Source organism: Salvelinus sp. IW2-2015, linkage group LG28, assembly GCF_002910315.2.
Source record: "Salvelinus sp. IW2-2015 linkage group LG28, ASM291031v2, whole genome shotgun sequence".
NCBI classification, from domain to species: Eukaryota; Metazoa; Chordata; class Actinopteri; order Salmoniformes; family Salmonidae; genus Salvelinus; species Salvelinus sp. IW2-2015.
In genome coordinates this window covers 32,471,542-32,491,667 of record NC_036868.1, presented here as the reverse complement: position 1 = coordinate 32,491,667, position 20,126 = coordinate 32,471,542, and the positions used below count along the sequence as shown (strand labels likewise).

General features: G+C 40.6%; 1 protein-coding gene across 1 annotated transcript in view; it reads right to left on the bottom strand.

Annotated features, from left to right (window-relative positions):
- Positions 1-6,324: 6,324 nt before the first annotated feature.
- dlgap2b (discs, large (Drosophila) homolog-associated protein 2b) overlaps positions 6,325-20,126 on the bottom strand; it is a 71,212-nt gene continuing 57,410 nt past the window's right edge. Inside the window, exons 2-5 of the mRNA XM_070435921.1 lie at positions 19,239-19,465; positions 12,262-12,439; positions 10,908-11,127; positions 6,325-7,121 (exon numbers count right to left, since the gene is read on the bottom strand). Coding sequence (XP_070292022.1) covers positions 6,325-7,121; positions 10,908-11,127; positions 12,262-12,439; positions 19,239-19,465 — 1,422 coding nt within the window. The remainder of the gene's footprint in view (positions 7,122-10,907; positions 11,128-12,261; positions 12,440-19,238; positions 19,466-20,126) is intronic.

Genomic DNA, 20,126 nt, shown 5'->3' with positions numbered 1-20,126 from the left:
TTATCTCAAATTAAATACAACCAATCATATATAATTATWAAAAGCAATATCTWTAATTMGCAGTGGTCAACYCAAAGCAAATAGGAATGAAACTTGKACTAGTATRTTTATGATACCTCAAACCCTTTAAACATTTAAAGAAAACATAATGAACCTGTTGACTCAGCCTGGTCTCATAGAAAACATAAATCTGGGACACTTAAATTAGTATGATATGTTACGTTTGGTATGGTTACATRAGATAGATCGTTACTTCRGGCAAAAATGAAAGTATGGTGGTTGTGTCGGGCGTATAAGGCGAAYGTCTAGCAACCCAAACGTTACGAGTTCGAATCTCATCATGGWCAACTTTAGCAAMTTTTCAACTAGTTACTACTTTTTTWAATCTACTTTTCAACTACTTAGCATGTTAGCTAAACCTTCCCCTAACTCTAACCTTAACGTAAACCTAACATTAAATCTAACTCCTAACCCCTAGCCTAGCTAATGTTAGCCAGCTAGCTAGCGTTAACCACCTAACTAGAATTTGTAACATATAATACGAATTGTAATTAATACATACCATACGAAATGTAACATATCGTACGAAAAGGACTGTCTCGGATTTACGCACAGAATAATATGAAATGCTCTGACCAGGTTGGTTGCCTGCCAAATGTACTAGACTGTAATAAAGAATAAAACACAAAGAGGACCATTGAAAGTGCCATTAAAACTTTTGCTCGTTATATTATACTTAAAGCAATGTGTCTGTTTTCTTTAAAAAATCGTAAATATAGGAGAGGAAATCTCTTGATGGGTAGAACATGAATTTGTATTCAAGCAGTGTTACAGTCTATTTTATCTTTTTTAAATTGAACTACGATCAGATTCCAATCCAAACCCGTGGACTCCAAGACTGGACATCAGAAGAGCWGCACAGTATTTGTGTCAGATCACCGTATAGCAATAAGACGTCAAAATAAAATTTAAATATCTCAGGGGTCCATTAAATAATTATCAACATGAAACTGGAAATACATAGACCAGATTTGACATACAGTATAATTAATATGGTCCCATTACTCAAAAGAGTTAACGGGAAGATTTCATGATACAAACAGCATTTGTAAGCCATGCCTCTACCAACGTATTTTTACTTTTCTTTTTTGTAATCGACGTACATTTCTTTTCCCAATGTTCTTCTGACCAAATATAATTATTATTCTCAGCACATTGCTACATTTCAAGTTGTTCTGGGGGTAATGTTGTAATTTCTGACTACATAATGCAATAATTGGGAAACATGTTTCACATCTTTCTAGCTAACTGATATGACTCTATATCAATAGTTGACAATAATAATAAAAAAACATTTGTGTGACAGGATCTTAAAAAAGCACCAAAATGAATAGCATTGCCTGAGTTTCATGCAACATATTCTCTACTATTAATGTCTCTGCACAATCCATTTGTTCACGATACGTACTTTCCAGTGTTAAAAGACTTGTATGAGGGGAACAAACCTAAAGACCTAATAACAACTACAAAAACGKAACGTAACCTGAAACAATACAACGGAAAATGACAAAGGACTTGCATAGAATGAATGTAGTTCTGAGACATCAATAATTCACCTGCCCCATCATAGACTAAGCACCTTTATATGAGTTCATTCTCCCCAGGCTGGGAAGGATGCATTCTCTCCTCTTTGTCATTCCAAGTGAAAAGAGGAACATGTGAATGTTAGGGTTTCTTAGACCATTCTATTATATATTTTTTTGTTGAAATAAATTCATATATTTAAATTCAAACGGTTGATTTGTGTGATGCTCTCACATTCTTATTTTTTCTCTCTGAAACGACTGGAAATGTCAGCCAACTGGTACAGTAGCTGTTTAAGTATGGGCGACACATTCAGGGAACATTCAATATCCTTTTTGTTTTGGAAATCTGGATCTATAACAACAAAAGTGGTATTCCTGTATTGCAAATGTTTTTTTTTTATATAGTTACAGTAGAACTCCTTCAGCCAAACTGTCCCTATATATGTCCTTTTGGTAATGTTGTACTGTAACACGTCAAGAGCAAAAACCAATCCACTGCAAGGCGAAAGAACTTGGGCCCATTGAGTTACAGTAACCAGGTGGTGAAATAATTTAACTGCTAGGTCCGAATTTTTGTGTCTGTTTTCTTTTCATCTGTCTTTTTTTTGGTACACTTCGTGTCAATGTCATCTTTCCAACGTGTCACTTGTTTCTCAAGTAATGTATTTTGGTCCTGCCCCCCCCCCCCCAAAAAAAGTAAGAGGTCTTTATGTTGAACCATCTCATCCGTAGAAAGTATTTGAGGGATTTAAGTTAAGAGTTGTGATTCGTACATGCCTCTGTAACATTATGGTCTAACATCCTGTTCTGGAGGGTATGCCCACAGACAGGTGCGCTGTGGAACTTGGAGCTGTTTCAGGTGGGCCCCATTTCCATGGGTCCCAGCCGTGACTTTGGTATGCCATGTTGGTGTGATGTGACGATGAAGGAGATGAGCAGTTAGGGGTACCATTTGACTTGTTCAAATGCTTCTTTTTAGGAACACTCAAACGAAGACAATTGAGGACTCAACCTTTTAAGGTTTCCATAGAGCTAGTAAAGGCGATGTTAGTACATTCAGGGGTACAATACTACCATGTAGCTCTGGAAACATTGAGGCAGCGGTAAGGGACTATGCCCTCTGATTGTCTTATAGACGAGAACTATCTATGAGATGTTTGTGACATATAACACACAGGACAGTGATTGCATTTGAGTAATGAATGAAACAACATGAGGGTAATTGGTTTGATTTAGAACCACGTAGGAGAGTTTCGAGCTTATGTGTTAGCTTGTGTTAACCCCTCATATAGGGATAATGTAAGAAAACAGAATGGTCACAATGAATTAGATCAACTTGGAATATATGCCATCATTTTAAGTCTATACAAAAATATTACATTTCTAAAAACATATAGAGTTGAAACATGTAACATAGATTGTGCTTGAATGAACTTAAGTTTATASTTTGGCACTCAGATAATGCCAAACCCTGACTATTTATAGTTTCTCTTTGTTGGACACTGGAATTAAATTGTAAGATTTATGTTMATTCATTTTGATAGTTAATTTTAGATAAATATGGGGTAAACCACACTTAAAAATATTAGCTTATTCAACTTAAAAATATTAGTTTCCCCTCTAACTTTAAATTATTAGATGTATGACTTATGTATATTACAATCCAACTAATATTGAGTTAACATAACTTTAAAGCATTTTAAGGCAGCTGGGTAACTACAATTTAGGAGTTACCTTGCAACTTAAAATGTTAAGTTAAGTCAAATCAGGAATTTTTTTTTAATGAAAACTACACTTTTTAAGTGTAATTGTTTAATCTATGTTAGATATTATACAGTAATATAACTGACTTAAATTATCATTATCTCTTTGTTGCAAAGTCTGAGAATCATTTAAATATGATTATTTATATTATTCTCCACTAAAACTAAAGTTGTATACAGCTTTGGCATGTTCTATTGTTYCATTTAACTCCAAACACAATCCGATTTACGGCTTTCATTTTCATTAACTACCCAAAGATGAACAGAAAAATATGCATTTGTACGATGACACAGGGAATGATTTGGGAATGGTTATTGATTTGAATTTACTTTACATTTAATCTACCTATTCATAAATATTATATTTTTCTTTTTGATTTAATCATACAAAAAAATTGGATTTAAAAAGTTGTTCACAGTATAATTTCAATATAAAATGGTGTTTTAGGTTTCTACATGAGAAGAAACTGGAATGAATAAGGTTGGGAAACAAGCCACTAAATCACTGGAATTTCATGGACTCAGTTAATGCAAACARTTCTAGGATTTAAGTTTCATGACAGTTTTCTTTCTCAAATTTAGATGTATGCACATTTGCAGTATCTTTTATCTCTGTAATCTGTTGCCCGGTTTCATAAAGGTTCCTAGCCCCTTTACCCAGCTTCTATTTCTTAGTTTTTCTCAGATCTGAAAGGATATGATTGGTCTAAGCAAAGGGATGRGATAGGACCTAGGATTAGAGGCGGGAGACTGGAAAGAAACGGGGCCTTTATATTCAATTCATATATTACATTTCCCCCCAAAATGGTCATTTTGTGCATTCAATTAGTCTTAATGGTATCAATGATTTTATACCACACCTCATGGAGTGGCAACATTCTATAGGCTACCTTACCTACAAGATAAGACCGTTGAGAGCGCACATTCACTGTCACTTCTATTTAAGGTGGCTTGAGCAACATCTTCCTCACCTATTGATCGCAAACAGTCAAATTGGTGACTAAGTGTTACAAAAAGTATAAACTCAGTTAACACAGAACTAAAGTCTTGCTTAATTGGTCAGATTCTCAATTCAGTTCTGGTTCTATAGTGTGAAGAGAAGAGATTGGAACCAGAACAAAGAGCTCAACCCTCTGTCTTTGCAAGTTATGGGCAAGTCTATGGGACAAATGTCCCCTCCCCTTTCCCGAAATTCCAAAGATGCTAACACCTGCAAAATTGTGATTTGTCCAAAGCACCAGAACTAATGCGGCTCGTCATGCATCACATTGTATCATGACATATCTACGGTACCATTTAAGTTTACGTAGTCTGTCCACCAGAGATTACATACAGTAAGATACTTTTTTATATTTGATACACAGTAGCCTAGTTAGGGATGGGGGGGGGGGGGTGCTGAAAGTCACCCTGTGGTGCTTAGGGAACAAGACATTCCAAAGTATTCAACACATCCCTTTATAATTGCTGTACTGGTCCCTTATTATTGATTAGTTTAATGTTCAAAATCTACAGTGTCTTCAGAAAGTATTCATACCCYTTGACATTCCACATTTTGTTGTGTTACAGACTGAATTCAAAATGGATTAAATAGATAATTGTTCTCACCCATCTACACACAATACCCCATAATTACAAAGTGAACACATGTTTTTAGAAATTTTTGCAAATGTATTGAAAATKATATATAACACTAAATTGAGCTCAGGTGCATCCAATTTCCTTTGATCATCATTGAGATGTCGCAACAACTTGATTGGAGTCCACCTGTGGCCAATGAAATCATTTGGACATGATTTAGAAAGAAACACACCTGTCTATTTAAGGTCCCACAGTTGACATGTCAGAGCAGAAACTATACCATGAAGTCCAAGGAACTGACCGTAGATCTCCGAGATTTGTGATGAGGCATATATCTGGGGAAGGGTTTAAAACAAGTTGTTGAAAGTTTTCAAGAGCACAGTGGTCTCCATCATTGGGAAACTGAAAAAATATGGAACTAGCCAAACTCTGCCTAGAGCTGCCTGTCCGACCAAACTGAGCAACCGGGCAAGAAGGACCTTGATCAGAGAGGTGACCAAGAACTCAATGACCACTCTGACAGAACTACAGAGTTCCTTGGCTGAGATGGGAGAACCTGCCAGAAGGACAACAGTCTCTACAGTACTTCACCAATCTGGGCTTTATGGGAGTGGCCAGACGGAAGCCACTCCTGAGAAAAAGGCACATGACAGCACGGCTGAAGTTTGCAAAAAGGCACGTGAAAGACTCTGAGATCATAAGGCAAACGATTCTGTGGTCTGATGAGACAAAGATGGAACTCGTTGGCCTGAATGCAAAGCACTATGGGGATGCTTTTCAGAGGCAGGGACTGGGAGACCGCTAAGGATAGAAGGAACAATTCATGGAGTGAAATACAAGCAAATCCTCGATGAGAACCTGCTTCAGAGAGCAATTGACCTTAATGTCCCCAAGCATGCAGCCAAAGCAACGCTGGAATGGCTTCAGAACAAGAATRTGAAAGTTCGTGAGCTGCCCAGCCAAAGCCCAGACTTGAATCCCATTGAAAATCTGTGGAAATTCTTGAAGATTGCTGTTCACCGCTGCTCCCCATCTAACTAAAACAGAGCTTGAGAAAATCTGAAAGGAAGAATCAGCAAAGCTGATACAGACATAGTCAAGTTCAACTAAAAGTTGAAGCCGCCAAAGGTGCTTCTACAAAGTATTGACTTAGGGGTTTGATTACTTATGTAAATTAGATATTTCTGTATTAAAAGTCTGTTTAATCCATTTTGAATTCAGGCTGTAACACAACAAAATGTGGAATAAGTCAAGGGTTATGAATACATTTTGAAGGGACTGTAGATCTCTACATAAGTAAATGGGTTTTTTCCCCTTGGCTCCTGCTCTGGTTCTCTAGGGGTTGTTATCAAGGGGAAACACATGTGTTTTGTTTCTTCTGGGTTGTATGGGAATGATTAGAATGACATTGACAGGTATGACATGGGCCCACTGTTGTACTTCCTGCTCCACAGTTCCAGACTGGCACTCCTGCGGCCACCGCCCAAAGAGAGCTTGCGGGTCTTCTTCATCTTGTTGTCCCACGTTGCGGAATGTTCCGATGGCTGGGAGCTAGCAGGGCTGCTCGCTTCCTCCTCTGGCGTTGAGTCCCCAGCTATCTCAATGCGGGGAGGGTCCATCAGRTCTATGATGCTAAAAGCAGCTGGTTCCGGCTGGCACATGACAGACTTATCCTCTGTGTTCTGCCTGACGAGCCCGCTGGTGCCAGCCTGGATGCCCACAGACACCCGGTCCCCGGTCTGTGTTGAGCCGTCACTTGCACTCTCACGGCACAGCGTCCACATGTTGTAGCACTGAGTGAAACTGAAGAAGTTGCTGTTGAACGTCTTGAGCTCGCCGCACACGTCCCTGCGCAGCTCAGCCAGTTCGTAGCGCATGGCCGAAATCTCGTCTTTCCACTGCATGTTGAAGGCGGCCACCATGTTGGCAGACTCTTTAAAGGCCTGGATGGCCTGAGGTATGGGGGGATCGGGGGCGGCAATGGAGGGGGCAGCAGGGATCTGGTAGGCAGGCGGTGAAGTCGGGGGGACAGAGATGGCGGTTACAGTGGAGCTKGTGCTGTGCTGGCTGCGAGCTACAGCGTTCTCCCTCTCCAGACGTTCCAACTCCTCATAGGCCGAGGAGCTGGCCCCGTCGTCGTCTTCTATCATGTCCTCGTTTAGCAAAGAAGTGCCTTCCAGCACATCATATCCCTCTGGAAGACAAATTTGAATATGCAAATAGAGGGAGATTCAAAGGGAGGGAACAGCTGGAGTGTTATGTAACTGTGACGCCCAAATGTTCCAACCTAGAGTGGGCATACATATACCTACAATATGAATACAGTATGTGAGTAAAATACCACAACTACCCTATCATTCCAATGGATATATCAGATCAAATAAACTATCGATGGAACAAGGATTTTGACTGGTTGCATCGAGAATATAGAGAAATGGTGAACAGCTAGATGATTTGTTGATCGTCAATCCCCTGCGAATATGATTACCCTTTTATCAAATTAGGCATTTGTGATCCTTTATCAGATGCATTTGTGATTATTCAAACTCAAAAAAGAGACAATGTAAAACTTAATGAAGAGGTGCTCTTCAGACACTGAAGCGGTCTCTAGAAATAGAATGCTCTGTAACACAGCTCTATCTGGCGTACTAAAATACGGAGAGGAATTATTCAGCCAGGTACACTGAGCCACTTGAGCGATGCATTTTGACTCACATACTGCAGGCTTTTCATGGTGTTTTTACACTGCCTTCTCACTCATCTGAATGAACATCAACCCTCCACAGTCTTTCCATCTTTTCACTGCACTGCACCATGGGAAGCGGAACCCCGTTGGTTCCTAGCATAAGCCATCATTACCAATCAGTTTCAAATGAAAATACCATTCTCTGAATTAAATCAAAGCATGGTTCTCCCCCCAAAAAATCTTAAGTGTTTTCCGATTGTTTCCTTTTCCTTTTTCTTTTGTGCAACAGAAAAGATGAAAAGGCAATGAAAAATCACAACTCAAGTCATTGGGCCGGGAAGCAGTTATGAACCCTATTGAACATATCAGGTCCCTCACCATGAGGTTGATTGGACCATGTGGAGTTCCCAGTGGCGGGTAAGTCCCCCCCCCCCCCCCCCTACAGGGCTGCACCAGGGAGGGGCTGCAATCCCACAGTCAAAGACGGCTGATAACTTCCACGCCAAGGGTCAACCCAGCCACATATGGCCTTTACAGAGGTTGACTTTCATAGGAAAAAAAAAACACAAACCTACTATAACAAATGCTCTCACATTTTGACTGTTGACAGTGACAATGTGATAACATTCAGTGCTAGTTTTCATGGCTGAGGTACGAACACATTATGTGTTAGACTGGAAAGTACAGCTTTATCATATAGTTCCACCAATGAGTCGCTTTTAGCGCGCTTGAAAAAAGAGACACTTCAAACAACTCGCAAAAGCCAGTGAGGCACCATCATCACATATACAGTATAATTCTGTAAAATTAATGCATACGAACAAGGAATTCAAGGCCTCTGAGTTTTGTGAGTTGTTCGGGCCCCTGTTTGTTTCTCATTGTGTTTAAATCAGATTTTTCTATCCTGCTGTTATATCAAAGTGGCCATTTTTTATCTATTGCTGAGAAGGCAGTGCAAAAAAACACACATATATATATATATAGATATATGTATGCGTGTTGTCATTAAAATACCTGTGACAGGCATCCAGCTGTTCTGTCCCTCTGGTTATCCTTCCAGAGATGCATGGCTGGTCAGATTGGGAGGGGGTGCTGCTCTTCTGCCCAATGGGGCATCATAGGATCCCTTCCCCACTCAAGGGCCCCGCTAGCCTCGACATTCTTGCGTTTTGGTTGGTAAGCGGTTTAGAATTCAGATCTCATTTCCGAATTTTATTAGTCAGTGGCATGGCCAGTCAAATACTGTGGATCATTCACTTCATTTCAAGGCCACTATTCCCTCAAAAATGACACCAAATGGTTGATACCATGTAAAAAAGATTTTCAATATGGCTTGAGATGGAGGCATCAGGTCACAGCCAATTATTTCCCTGAGGCTCACTAGCATATCCTGTTCCATAGCCCAGTCGGATGTGACTGTATTTGGAGAGGAAAAAGTCCCAGAGAACTGCTCATTAAAAAATACAAATATATACAGAAAATGCTGGGAGTAACCGACACCCACTTGAGAGCCAATTTAGTGAGCCAATTGTGAAGCAGACAATTTGAACAGAGAGCTTATTGGGTGAAAGGAGTTCAGCAGGTAAGACGGTGGGATTGGAGGACTTCCTTGATCCTCAGTACTTCAGTCGCATCGGAGGCTGAGGGATTCTGACTGTGCAACCCAATTGAGCATGACAAGATAAACAAAAAAAAAACTCCAGATTGTACAAGGAAACAGGTAAACCAACAGAAAACAAACAAATACAGAGGTCTAACACAATTGATTTTACAAAATGTGTTGAAAAATGTTAATCCCGGTCATAATATTGTCAAATGAAAAACGTCATATGAAATGATAGTATTTCAATAGGGTTCATAGCTTTACTCCTCCAGGCATACACCAAACGCACTAGATCAATTAGGTTAGAGGCAGCGGTGGTTCTGTTTGCACAAGGAACCAGATATGTTGATGTTTTGACGATGATATTGTGTGTAAAATGTTGCACAAAACCTTCAAATTCCCGAATGCTTAATATCAAAACAGCAATTATTGCAACAAATTGACTTGGTATCCTCACAATTATTAAGACGATTTTTTACATTATTCTACATTTTTGTCATTTAGCAGACACACTTACAGGAGCAAWTGGGGTWAAGTGCCTTGCTCCACGGCACACCGGCAGATGTTTTCACCAAAGAGGTCATCTAAACGTGAGATTTAGTTCAATGAGAAAGTGTCTAGTACGTTGGCCCTACAGTAGTAGCTTTTGACATTTTTTGGTGAGAGCGCTACTGTTGTCGAACCCTCTTCAAACCCTGTCAAAGTTCAGGTCAACTGATCAATCTCCCTGAAACACATGATTGCCAGACTACCTGATGAAAGACCATTTMATATTATCTTCTGATCTGGCTACATCAAAAGTGCTAAATCAGTTAATATTCCAAATGAAAGCTTCATTTATATCATATCTCCAAATGTGGTTTTATGCAACACAATACAACAATATAGAATAACGTAATATATTTTATGCACTCTGAATAGACTTTACTAGTAAGTTCCTTTGTGCAACCAGTACCCTATCTGAGTTTGTTGACTTACCGTATGTCGGTAACAAGTTTTTGCTGCCTTGTGTTCTGTGGGCTTATAAGCCAAGATCAGTTAGAGACGCTAGTGTAATGAACTGGTCAAACAAAGCATGGATGGGGGAAACTGAAGACCTCTCTGGAGCAGACTATGAGCCTTCCTAACACTCTCTAGAGGTCTACAGCCCTCCTCCAACCACTGTTCTGTTTCACACTTAACCCTTCCCTACACGACTCACACTCTCTACACACAACACATATATCAATGAGGTTATCATGCTCAGGACAAGGCCTGTTTCTCTTACACATGCCAAGTGCTGTGAGTGTGACTRTAGTGTGTCGTGGGTTTAACTTCTCATTGGGCTGGTTTGAACGAGTCCCCTCCCATCCTCTACTCCGGGTCCAGCTTTGCCACCACCACACGTGACGAATCAGAAAGCGAATCAGAAAGCTAAAGCTAAGGGTAATGATGTATATGGACTGTGCAAAGTAACACGCTTGCAAGCAAATCCCTCAGAACACTCAGGATATGCAGAGGCAAGACAAACAAGAGACACACAACARTGACAGTAGCCAAAAAGAAATGACCGGAATCATTCAACCCAGCATCTCTTAAAGCTCAAGGGTACCCCCACTGTACATATGTAGGTATGCACGCATGTTATAGAATGTAGGAGGAGTATGTTTTCTCAGCCTTCTCTCATTTTTGGGGGGAGGTCGTACTGTTACCTGTTGTGGATCTGAGAGTTGAAGTGACAGTGGAGGATGTCATTGAAGGCAAGCAGTCGTCGTCTTGGGAATACCCAGCCTGAATCGCACGCAGGTAACTGTGGCTTCGAGTGCGGAACGAGCCAGGCAGGTCCAAGGCCTCCACGGCCTGGGATTCTACTTCGCTAAAAACGGACTCGCAAACTGACTCAAACTGGCCATTGACCTCAGTCTCACTCACCTGAGAGACAAAAACAGGAATAGCAGTCCTTAATTTTTCCTCTTCCTTTCTCTTTGTCACTTTGACTCTTCCCCTTAGTACAGTAAATATGAAGGAGTGTTAGCATGGGGGAAAAAATAAACAAGCAGATAAAACAAACAAATGAAAACAACAAAAAACAATGCATYATCTGGTATACCGTTTCACGATGTACTATCCCATCGCAGGTCATCGTCACAGACGTACATACGTTACTACTGTGACAAAGGGGAAAGCAGGTGTCCTTTCAAGAACCTATTCAAAAGCAGAAATGACGGTGCAACACAGTACAAACTACATGCGGTTAACGGAATTTCAACGCTGTGAATGTATATATCTATTTCCAGCGCAATGCACCCAAYAGAACGGCAGGCAGGAAGCCATACTAACGTCATCTGTGTGAGGGGAYTTTTTTTGAATAGCACCAAGGTTGGTTGAGATATTGTGCCAAACGTGTATTAAAATCCATCTAGTCTATATTATGCAGTGCATAAAAGCCTGCTACTATGTAATAAAAATGACTGCAAAGGATGTATTAAATCATTGTATCTTGTACCTAATATTCAGCCRCAACGGATAAAAAGCACGCTTTATAGTATAACTCCTGCTGTTCAAACATAAAAAATTGTCTAGACTGACTGAGCAGTTCAACACAACTTCTAGTAGTGTGCATGAACTTACTTAACGGGTAACTTGAACTTGTAATGTAATAAATATTAAAGTGAACAGATATGTACAGTCTGGTACTGCTCGTTTATGCAACGTCACCAATAACAAATCTATGGACTTCACACGCGTACTTCTGAAGATGTGCACTGAACATAGTCAAAATAGGATTCATTGTAAATAAGCATTACCAATGTCAACACGACCTATCAACAAAATCTAATCCTGCAGACAATAACGGCTAAACATCTCATGGAGTGGCGGGGGGGGGGGTCAGGTTGTGACTAATGTATTTCTGTAAATAACTATATTATTTTTGCAACCCCTTTAGCAAACAACAGAAGGTTCCACCCACTCTACCAACATGGTGGCATCTACAGTATCTCTCRATCCTCCTACTCCTCCAGGGCTCCTGGTGTTCCCCCTGTGAGGGGCCTGTGTGGGACTCACCTGGCTGACGCAGCTTGCCTGACTGAGGGTGCTAACCGCGCGCATGTAGCTCTGGTTCCGGGATCGGAACTGAGGGCCGAGGGGTATATGGTGTTGGGGGTAGTTGGTGGCTGGGTCCAGGGTGACACTGGGATGGGGCCGCATCATGTCTCGGGTGGTTTGCAAGTGGTAGCTCTGGCTGTACAGAGAGAGAGAGTGGATAGACAAATATGAGAGGCATTGTGAGTCAGACAYAGGGCTGTGGTGGTCATKAAATTTTGTCAACCGGTTATAGTCATGCAAAAGACTGCCGGTCTCACGATAATTGACTGTTAATTAACAAACACGTTTAGCATCTCCTGGCCTCCACACATATTGTACAGGCCGCTGATGTGCGCCGTTGGAACATCTACATTAAAAAAAGTATCATGAATAAATGCAATATATATCATCACAATAAATCTCTTATTTATTTTAGACATTATGATATTAAGAAAATGTATTTCATAATATGAGTTGGCCTACTGTTTCTTATCTGGCTATGCACCATACATTGGTTGTAGGCTTGTTCATTTAGCAGACAAGTCCCGTGCCACTATTTTACAGTGGATGTTTCGACATTTTGTTACGTAACAACATTATTCTTAAATGGATTAAATAAAAACATTTACTCAGCAATCTACACACAATACCCCATAATGACAAAGCGAAAACAGGTTTTTAGAATTTTTTGCTAATTAATTCAAATCAAAAACAGAAATAACTTATTTACATACAGTGCATTCGTAAAGTATTCAGACCCCTTGACTTTTTCCACATTGTTACGTAACAGCCTTATTCTAAAATTGATCAAATTGTATTTTTCCCTCATCAATCTACACACAATACCCCATAATGGCAAAGCAAAAATTGTTTTTTATAAACTTTTGTATATTTATTAAGAATATATTAAATTAATTTCACATTTACATAAGTATTCAGACCCTTTACTCAGTACTTGTTGAAGCACMTTTGGCAGCGATTACAGCCTCGAGTCTTCTTGGGTATGACACTACAMGCTTGGCACACCTGTATTTGCGGAGTTTCTCCCATTCTTCGCTTCAGATCCTCTCAAGCTCTGTCAGGTTGGATGGGGAGCATTGCTGCACAGCTATTTTCAGGTCTCTCCAGAGATGTTCGATCGGGTTCAAGTCCAGGCTCTGGCTGGGCCACTCAAGGACATTCAGAGACTTGTCCCGCAACCACTCATGTCTTGTCTTGGCTGTGGGCTTAGGGTCACTGTCCTGTTGGAAGGTGAACCTTCGACCCAGTCTGAGGTCCTGARCRCTATAGAGCAGGTTTTCATCAAGGATCTCTCTGTACATTGCTCCGTTCATCTTTCCCTCGATCCTGACTAGTCTCCCAGTCCCTGCCGCTGACACACAAAAAAAAGTKTTTGCTTTATTATTATGGGGTATTGTGTGTAGATTGATGAGGAAAAAATYWATTTAATCAATTTTAGAATAAGGCTGTAACATAACAAAATGTGGAAAAAGTCAAAGGGTCTGAATACTTTTGGAAGGACAATGACCTTTTATAGTAAGAATAATGTAATTTAACTTAGCTGAATAAAATAGAAAGGATATTTTTCCAATTCCAGAGCGAATATGCATATGAAATGGCTATGTGGAGCTTAAAAGTGATCCTTTGAAACACGTCCTATRCACTAGATTTAGAGGTTTTTGTCAAATGTGGTTGTTAATGATACACACCTTAGAATGTCTTAGAAATCAAAACATACTTGGGCTGTTGAGGATTTGAGAAAGTCGCAAAAAAATGTTGCGCTGTAATCCTYGCCTCAGGCTGCACACGCTGTTCTCTCATCAAGTGATCATATTTTCATCTGTCAGACTATTCTCAATTTAATCTGGTCTTCMCTTATGTAAAATTAGTTTAGATTAGAATTGCCCATTATCAAATGGKCAGGAACAGGGGCAGGGGTAAAAATACATGTCATCCGTATGCACTCAAATAGCGAATGGAGGCTGCTTTCCAGCCGGTTCACTTTTCAATCATAGWTAGGCTGCTCCCGTTTCATAGCAGAACATGTGATTCATATGAGCAGCTGAGAAATAAATATAGTAGCAGCTGAGCTCCTTCTCTTTTTAAAGAAATGTCTGGGCTTATAAGAACACTTCTTTGGAGTTTGGAGCATAGCAAAGGTAACCATTCCATCCAGTGTGTATAATAATACCAGCCAGGGTCACTCGGGATACAAGACAGTTTTCGACATCCATCCATGTCCACTATGGGCAACAGTGAGCGCTGTTGCCTTCAAGTAGCATCTGCCTCTGATTCCAAAGGTTGCAAGTTCAAATCCAGCGATAGAAGTTGTGTTCGGTTATTGTTATTGAAGTCTACCCAAACCTTAACCCTTACCTACCATTCGGCGGTAATGCCTAACCTTAAAAATTCAGAGTTAATGCGTAACCTTAACGTAACCTTAAAACACATACAAATGTTATATTTGGAACAAGTCTTAATTTTGTCGTGAGGACTAAGAGCTGCTTGAATAATACAGGCCACACTCAAAAGCTACTACTGGAATTAGTTTAATTTTGGAAGTAAGGCTAGACACATTATTGTACCAAAGAATTAAGTAAAAGGTTTTTATTGTTTTTCTTGCCATGCCTTATATGGTAGGTTATTATTGTATAATAGCACAGTCATTATTTTAATTCTGGGGGTTTTGTATGCACAAGTGTATGCATAAGACCTAATATGCGTATGTGTGTTTTGAATGAATCATCACCTTAGAAAGTGCTGGCCATTTCGTCGTGTTAGACTTAAAACAACATCCACAACTACCATGTTTTAAACTCAGTTTCAACCTGTTGTTGAACTTCTTTCTTCACATTGATCATCACAGTGGAGGTGAGTTTTAAAAGCTGATACTGTTTTGAAGAGAAGTTTTGATGTGATTTTCGATTTGCATTTGCATTGATGTCAGAGTGGTTAGAGGGGACAATAAGCCTAGAGTACAGGCCATTTTAGTGAGCATGCTCGTTATGTAGTAGCAGTCTTAGGTGTCACCGTACCACCAACGATGTCCAGAGTGCATAAGAGGAGATTACCGTGACTCAAAGGTCACGTGGAATTTACTGTGTCATAACTCATGACCGCCGGTGTGGGCGGTAATATGGCCAGGGATGTCCTAGTCAGACATCCCTGGAAAATGCTCAGGGCTAAAGACCCAACAATGTCACATACTGTTAAACAGGTAACCTGGCTTACATGTAGTTACAGCTGTATCCAGGTTATGTTGTGGTTGGGGTGTGACCAGCAGGGTAGCTGGTGTGCTCAGCTTATATCGCTCACTGAATATAACACTGTGCTTGCGACAAAAGTGACTCATCCCCTACAACATTAGCAGCATTATTGCAATCAACTCCAAACTATGATGACACGTGCAGTCATCGCAAGCCCAAAAACACAGGTGACTCGCTAGCCCCACAATTACAGTTTGCACATCCCCACCTACACCTCCATGTACAACAATATAAGCTTTTTAGCGCGTGGAAATGAGGCTTAATGTGTGTCTGTTAGTGTGGGGGGTGGGGACAAAAAGCAGGAAGTGAGACAAAAGCAGGAAGTGAGTAGATTCCAGTGATATGATGACTTGTGCTGTGAAAAATGTCTGTCCCTCTTTTTTATTTGTGGTTGAGCTAACATAAATATATGTGGTGTTTTCTCTGTAAAACATTTTAAAAAATCGGACATGTTGGCTGGATTGACAAGATGTTTATCTTTCAAATGCTGTATTGGACTTGTTAATGTGTGGAAAGTTAAATATTTTACAAAATAGATTGAATTTCGCGCCCTGCACTTGCAGTGGCTGTTGTTTCATATTAATCCCGACGTCGGGATTGCAGCCTAAGAAGTTAAGCTGTGGGTGACAAAAGGATAGGGAGTCTGAGTGTCACACAGGACTGATGCATGCAGGGCACCTCACCAGGTTCTGTCTTTCTGTCTTCACCAGGTTCTGTCTGTCTGTCTGTCTGTCTGTCTGTCTGTCTGTCTGTCTGTCTTGTCTGTCTGTCTGTCTGTGTGTGTGGTGGTGTGTTGTGTGTGTGTTGTGTGTGTGTGTGTGTGTGTGTGTGTGTGTGTGTGTGTGTGGTGTGTGTGTGTGTGTGTGTGTGTGTGTGTGTGTGTGTGTGTGTGTGTGCGCACGCGTGCATGAGTGAGTGCATGTGTGCAGACCTCCAGAACACAAGCAACCGTCCTGTTCTGGAAGGGTGATTTTCAAAGCCAGCTTAGAATAACAATAAACTAAGACACATCTCAGAGGGAGAGCCGATGCATCCTCTGGGTCACAATCAGGACGGGAAGATATTCTGCTCTGACGCATTCAACAGTACAATAAGGTAATGAAAATGTTATCGTAACCATCGTTACTGCCTCCCTGATCCCCTGCCAAGCCATGCTACTTATGTAGCTGTACRTTCTTTTGCTGGTGTCCATTTCTTTTTCTGTCCAATCATTCTATTATTCGTATTACAATATCACTCTGTACCACTATCCTTCTTCCTATAGCTTACCTAAAGCGTATTTATCTATGAATCTATGGAGTGTTGCCTGTCAAGAAGGGAATGAGTGCAAACAGGCACTGTACAGTCAGGTCCAAAATTATTGGCACCTTTGATAAACATGAGCAAAAGAGACTGTATRAAATAAATWATAGAAATACTGAGYTATATTGTACATTTATAATATTTTATGCTAATACAATTGCTCAGATGCAGAGATTTTGTTTAACAAATAATACTTTTCCCCMAAAAAAGATAAGAGGTCTAAATGATTGCCCCCCCCTGTTTTTAATACCTTTCAATGGCTCACCTTGCAAGGATAACAACACTGAACCTTTTTCTAAAATGTTTCATGAGATTGGGAGGGATCTTGGACCATTCCTACCTACAGAATCTTTCCAGATCCTTGATATCCTTCGTCTGCACTTATGGACTGTCCTCTTCAAACCAAACCACAGGTTTTCAATGGGGTTCACGTCCGGAGACTGAGATGGCCATTGCAAAATKTTGATTTTGTGGTCAATTAACCATTTCTTTGTGGATTTTTATAAGTGCTTAGGGATATTGTCTTGCGACCAAGTTTCAGCCTCCTGGGAGAGGCAATCAGGATTTGGGCTAAAATGTCCTGGTACTTGTGTAAAGTTCATGATGCCGGTGACCTTAACCAGGAGCAGTGGAATCAAAATAGCCCCATAATATCAAAGATCCACCCCCATATTTTACAGTAGGGGTTCTGTTCTGCATATCCATCTTTCTTTGTACGCAAAACCCACCATCGGTGTGCGTGCCTCTATTTTCATGTCATCGGACCACAACACCGGTTCTAATCCAAGTGCCAATGGCGTTTAGCAAACTCCAGACGTTTACATTTGTTCTATGACATGAAAATAGAGCTCTTTGGTAACACACACCACTGGTGGGTTTTGCATCAAAAGAAAGATCAGCATTTTTTTTGCATACAATTTGTATTTATTATTTATTTTATACAGTCTTTTTGCTCATCTTTATCAAGGGTGCCAATAACTATGGATCTGACTATATGTGCTGAGTGAGACATATCAAGTGGGGACAGACAGACAATTTCTCCTTTATGAAGACATTCAAATAATGAAATGACATTTTTTTGTCAGACAATTTATTTTCATGTTTAAAACCTTTGACCATGACATTGGAGAGAAGTGACAGGGTTGCCATAGCCTTGTCAACAGTGCTGTGATAACATAATGCACATTTCCTCTGTAAGATGATGGGCAAATATTGAAATAGCAGTTGATAAACGTCAGATATACCTGCATTGGTCTGTGACACTCACCAGCTAGAATATTTTTTTKTATATCTGAGCTGATGAACAGAGCTGGGTTCCAATTACTAATCAAAGAACAGTCAAAGCTCATAGTGTAAGGACAGGGTCACAAGGCAGTGAAGCGGCTGCATAGCAATTGACCAAACAAATGTAGCAAAGCTCTTAGTCATGCACTAACATAAGTTGGTGATGCACTGGGGTAGAATAGGAACATGTCACAGCCAATCGTAACCAAGGAGTTATTCTTACTCTGTTGCCCAGCAACATCGGATGACATGTGTAAATCATGCATGCTCCCCCAGAATGTCCCACTGCAGACAGAGGTCRCAGAGACAGGAAATGGATATAACCGCCAGGTCAAATAATGTCTTTGYTTTAGCAAGCTAGAGGTGTATACCGTATAACTACTGTAGGAGAGCTACTGTAAAACAAACAGGCAGGAGGGACAGAAAATGACAAAAACACTGATGGCAGTGTGTGACTTTGATGAAATTCAACGATGAAAGCCGGGGGTTAGGGTTGAAAACAGCTTGCAAAAAGCCTGGAGCTAGGGTTAACGTTTTTAAATGGCGTGTCAAAAAGGCGGAAGCCGTGTTCAGGGTTTTGAAAGGGGGTCAAGATCCAGCCAAGATAAAGGTCAGAGCTTCTACATTATTTACGGTAATCCATGAGCCACATTGGCTATCGGAGCGAAAGTATCATTTTAAATCCTGCCATCCAATCTAATGTCCAAACCAAGATTATGAGCACAGTTATTTAAAGTATTCAGTAATTATTCAGTAATGCAGYCAAATGTTTACCCAAARCCATGTCAGTAATGCTGTGTAATATATAATTCACACCCGACTGTCATTCCTGTAACGAGGCTTTGTTGCCTTGTCTGTAACAATCCCAAAATATATAACAGTATATTCATCTCTCACACTCCACACTTGCACTAGTTTGGTTTAAACGTACCCTGGTAATGATAACCAGTACAGTGTCCATTTTAGATCATCCTCAGCCTCAAGCAGGAGTGATGTATGAGGCTGAGGGTGTCCTGAAACAGACACAGTAACCAGGATGTASTGACAATGCATTATTGAAAACCAGAAGTACAGCAGCTCTAGTCGAGACATTAACGGGCCTACCTTTGGGGTTCTATGTGGGGTCTCTGCATAGCTGATTTGAGGACGAGGGCGTCGGGTCGGATGGCCTTCTGGGGTGAGGTCTTGGGGCTGCCATCAGATTCGCCRCCAGAGTCGTTGTCTTCTTCTCCCATGGCTTTGACGTAGCTGCTGCTGCGCATCCGTCGACACGGGATCTCCTCGTCCTGGTCCCCATCCTCTGGGTATCCACTCCACTCATCCTGAGGCACCTGTGGCAGAGAGTAGGGTTGAATATTTTCCTGGTATTTTACAAACGTTATTTTTTTTTATTTTTTTACATGGCTTAAATAATTCAACATTCAACAAAAACAGTTCTGTAGGAATGAGGTTTGGGAATTAGGCCTAATACATTATCACAGCATATTGGCTATACGCTTGGCCTGCCAATATTGTTCTACTCAGACCATATTATATTTCAACAAAATAGAWCAGTTGGTGTAACACTTGCGAGGCACTGCGGAGCTTAAATTTAAATAATTCGCTTTTTTATTTTATTGGACTGAGCTCGGAACTCAAATCTCCAACTTCAGCGTATTCAAAACTGGGAACTCTGAAAAAACGATTTAAACGGTCATCCAACTCGGAATTCCTTCTAGAGCTCCGACTTTTCGACCTGAAGATCACTGATGTCATGATTTGACCTCGTATTTTTCAAGTTGTTTTGAACGCAGCATTGAGCACACTGAAGTTCCCAGTTGTTTTGAACGCAGCATTAGTCTCAGCGGAGGGAAAGAGCAGCATAGGGTCTGCCTCTCAGAGTCCCTGCTCCCTCCTTCCTTTCCTTTGGTGAGACTGACCAGAGAGAGGGGACACTGTCTTCTAACTGATGGCGAAATTCGAGTCGTACCGCATCTGCCTCATACACAAATT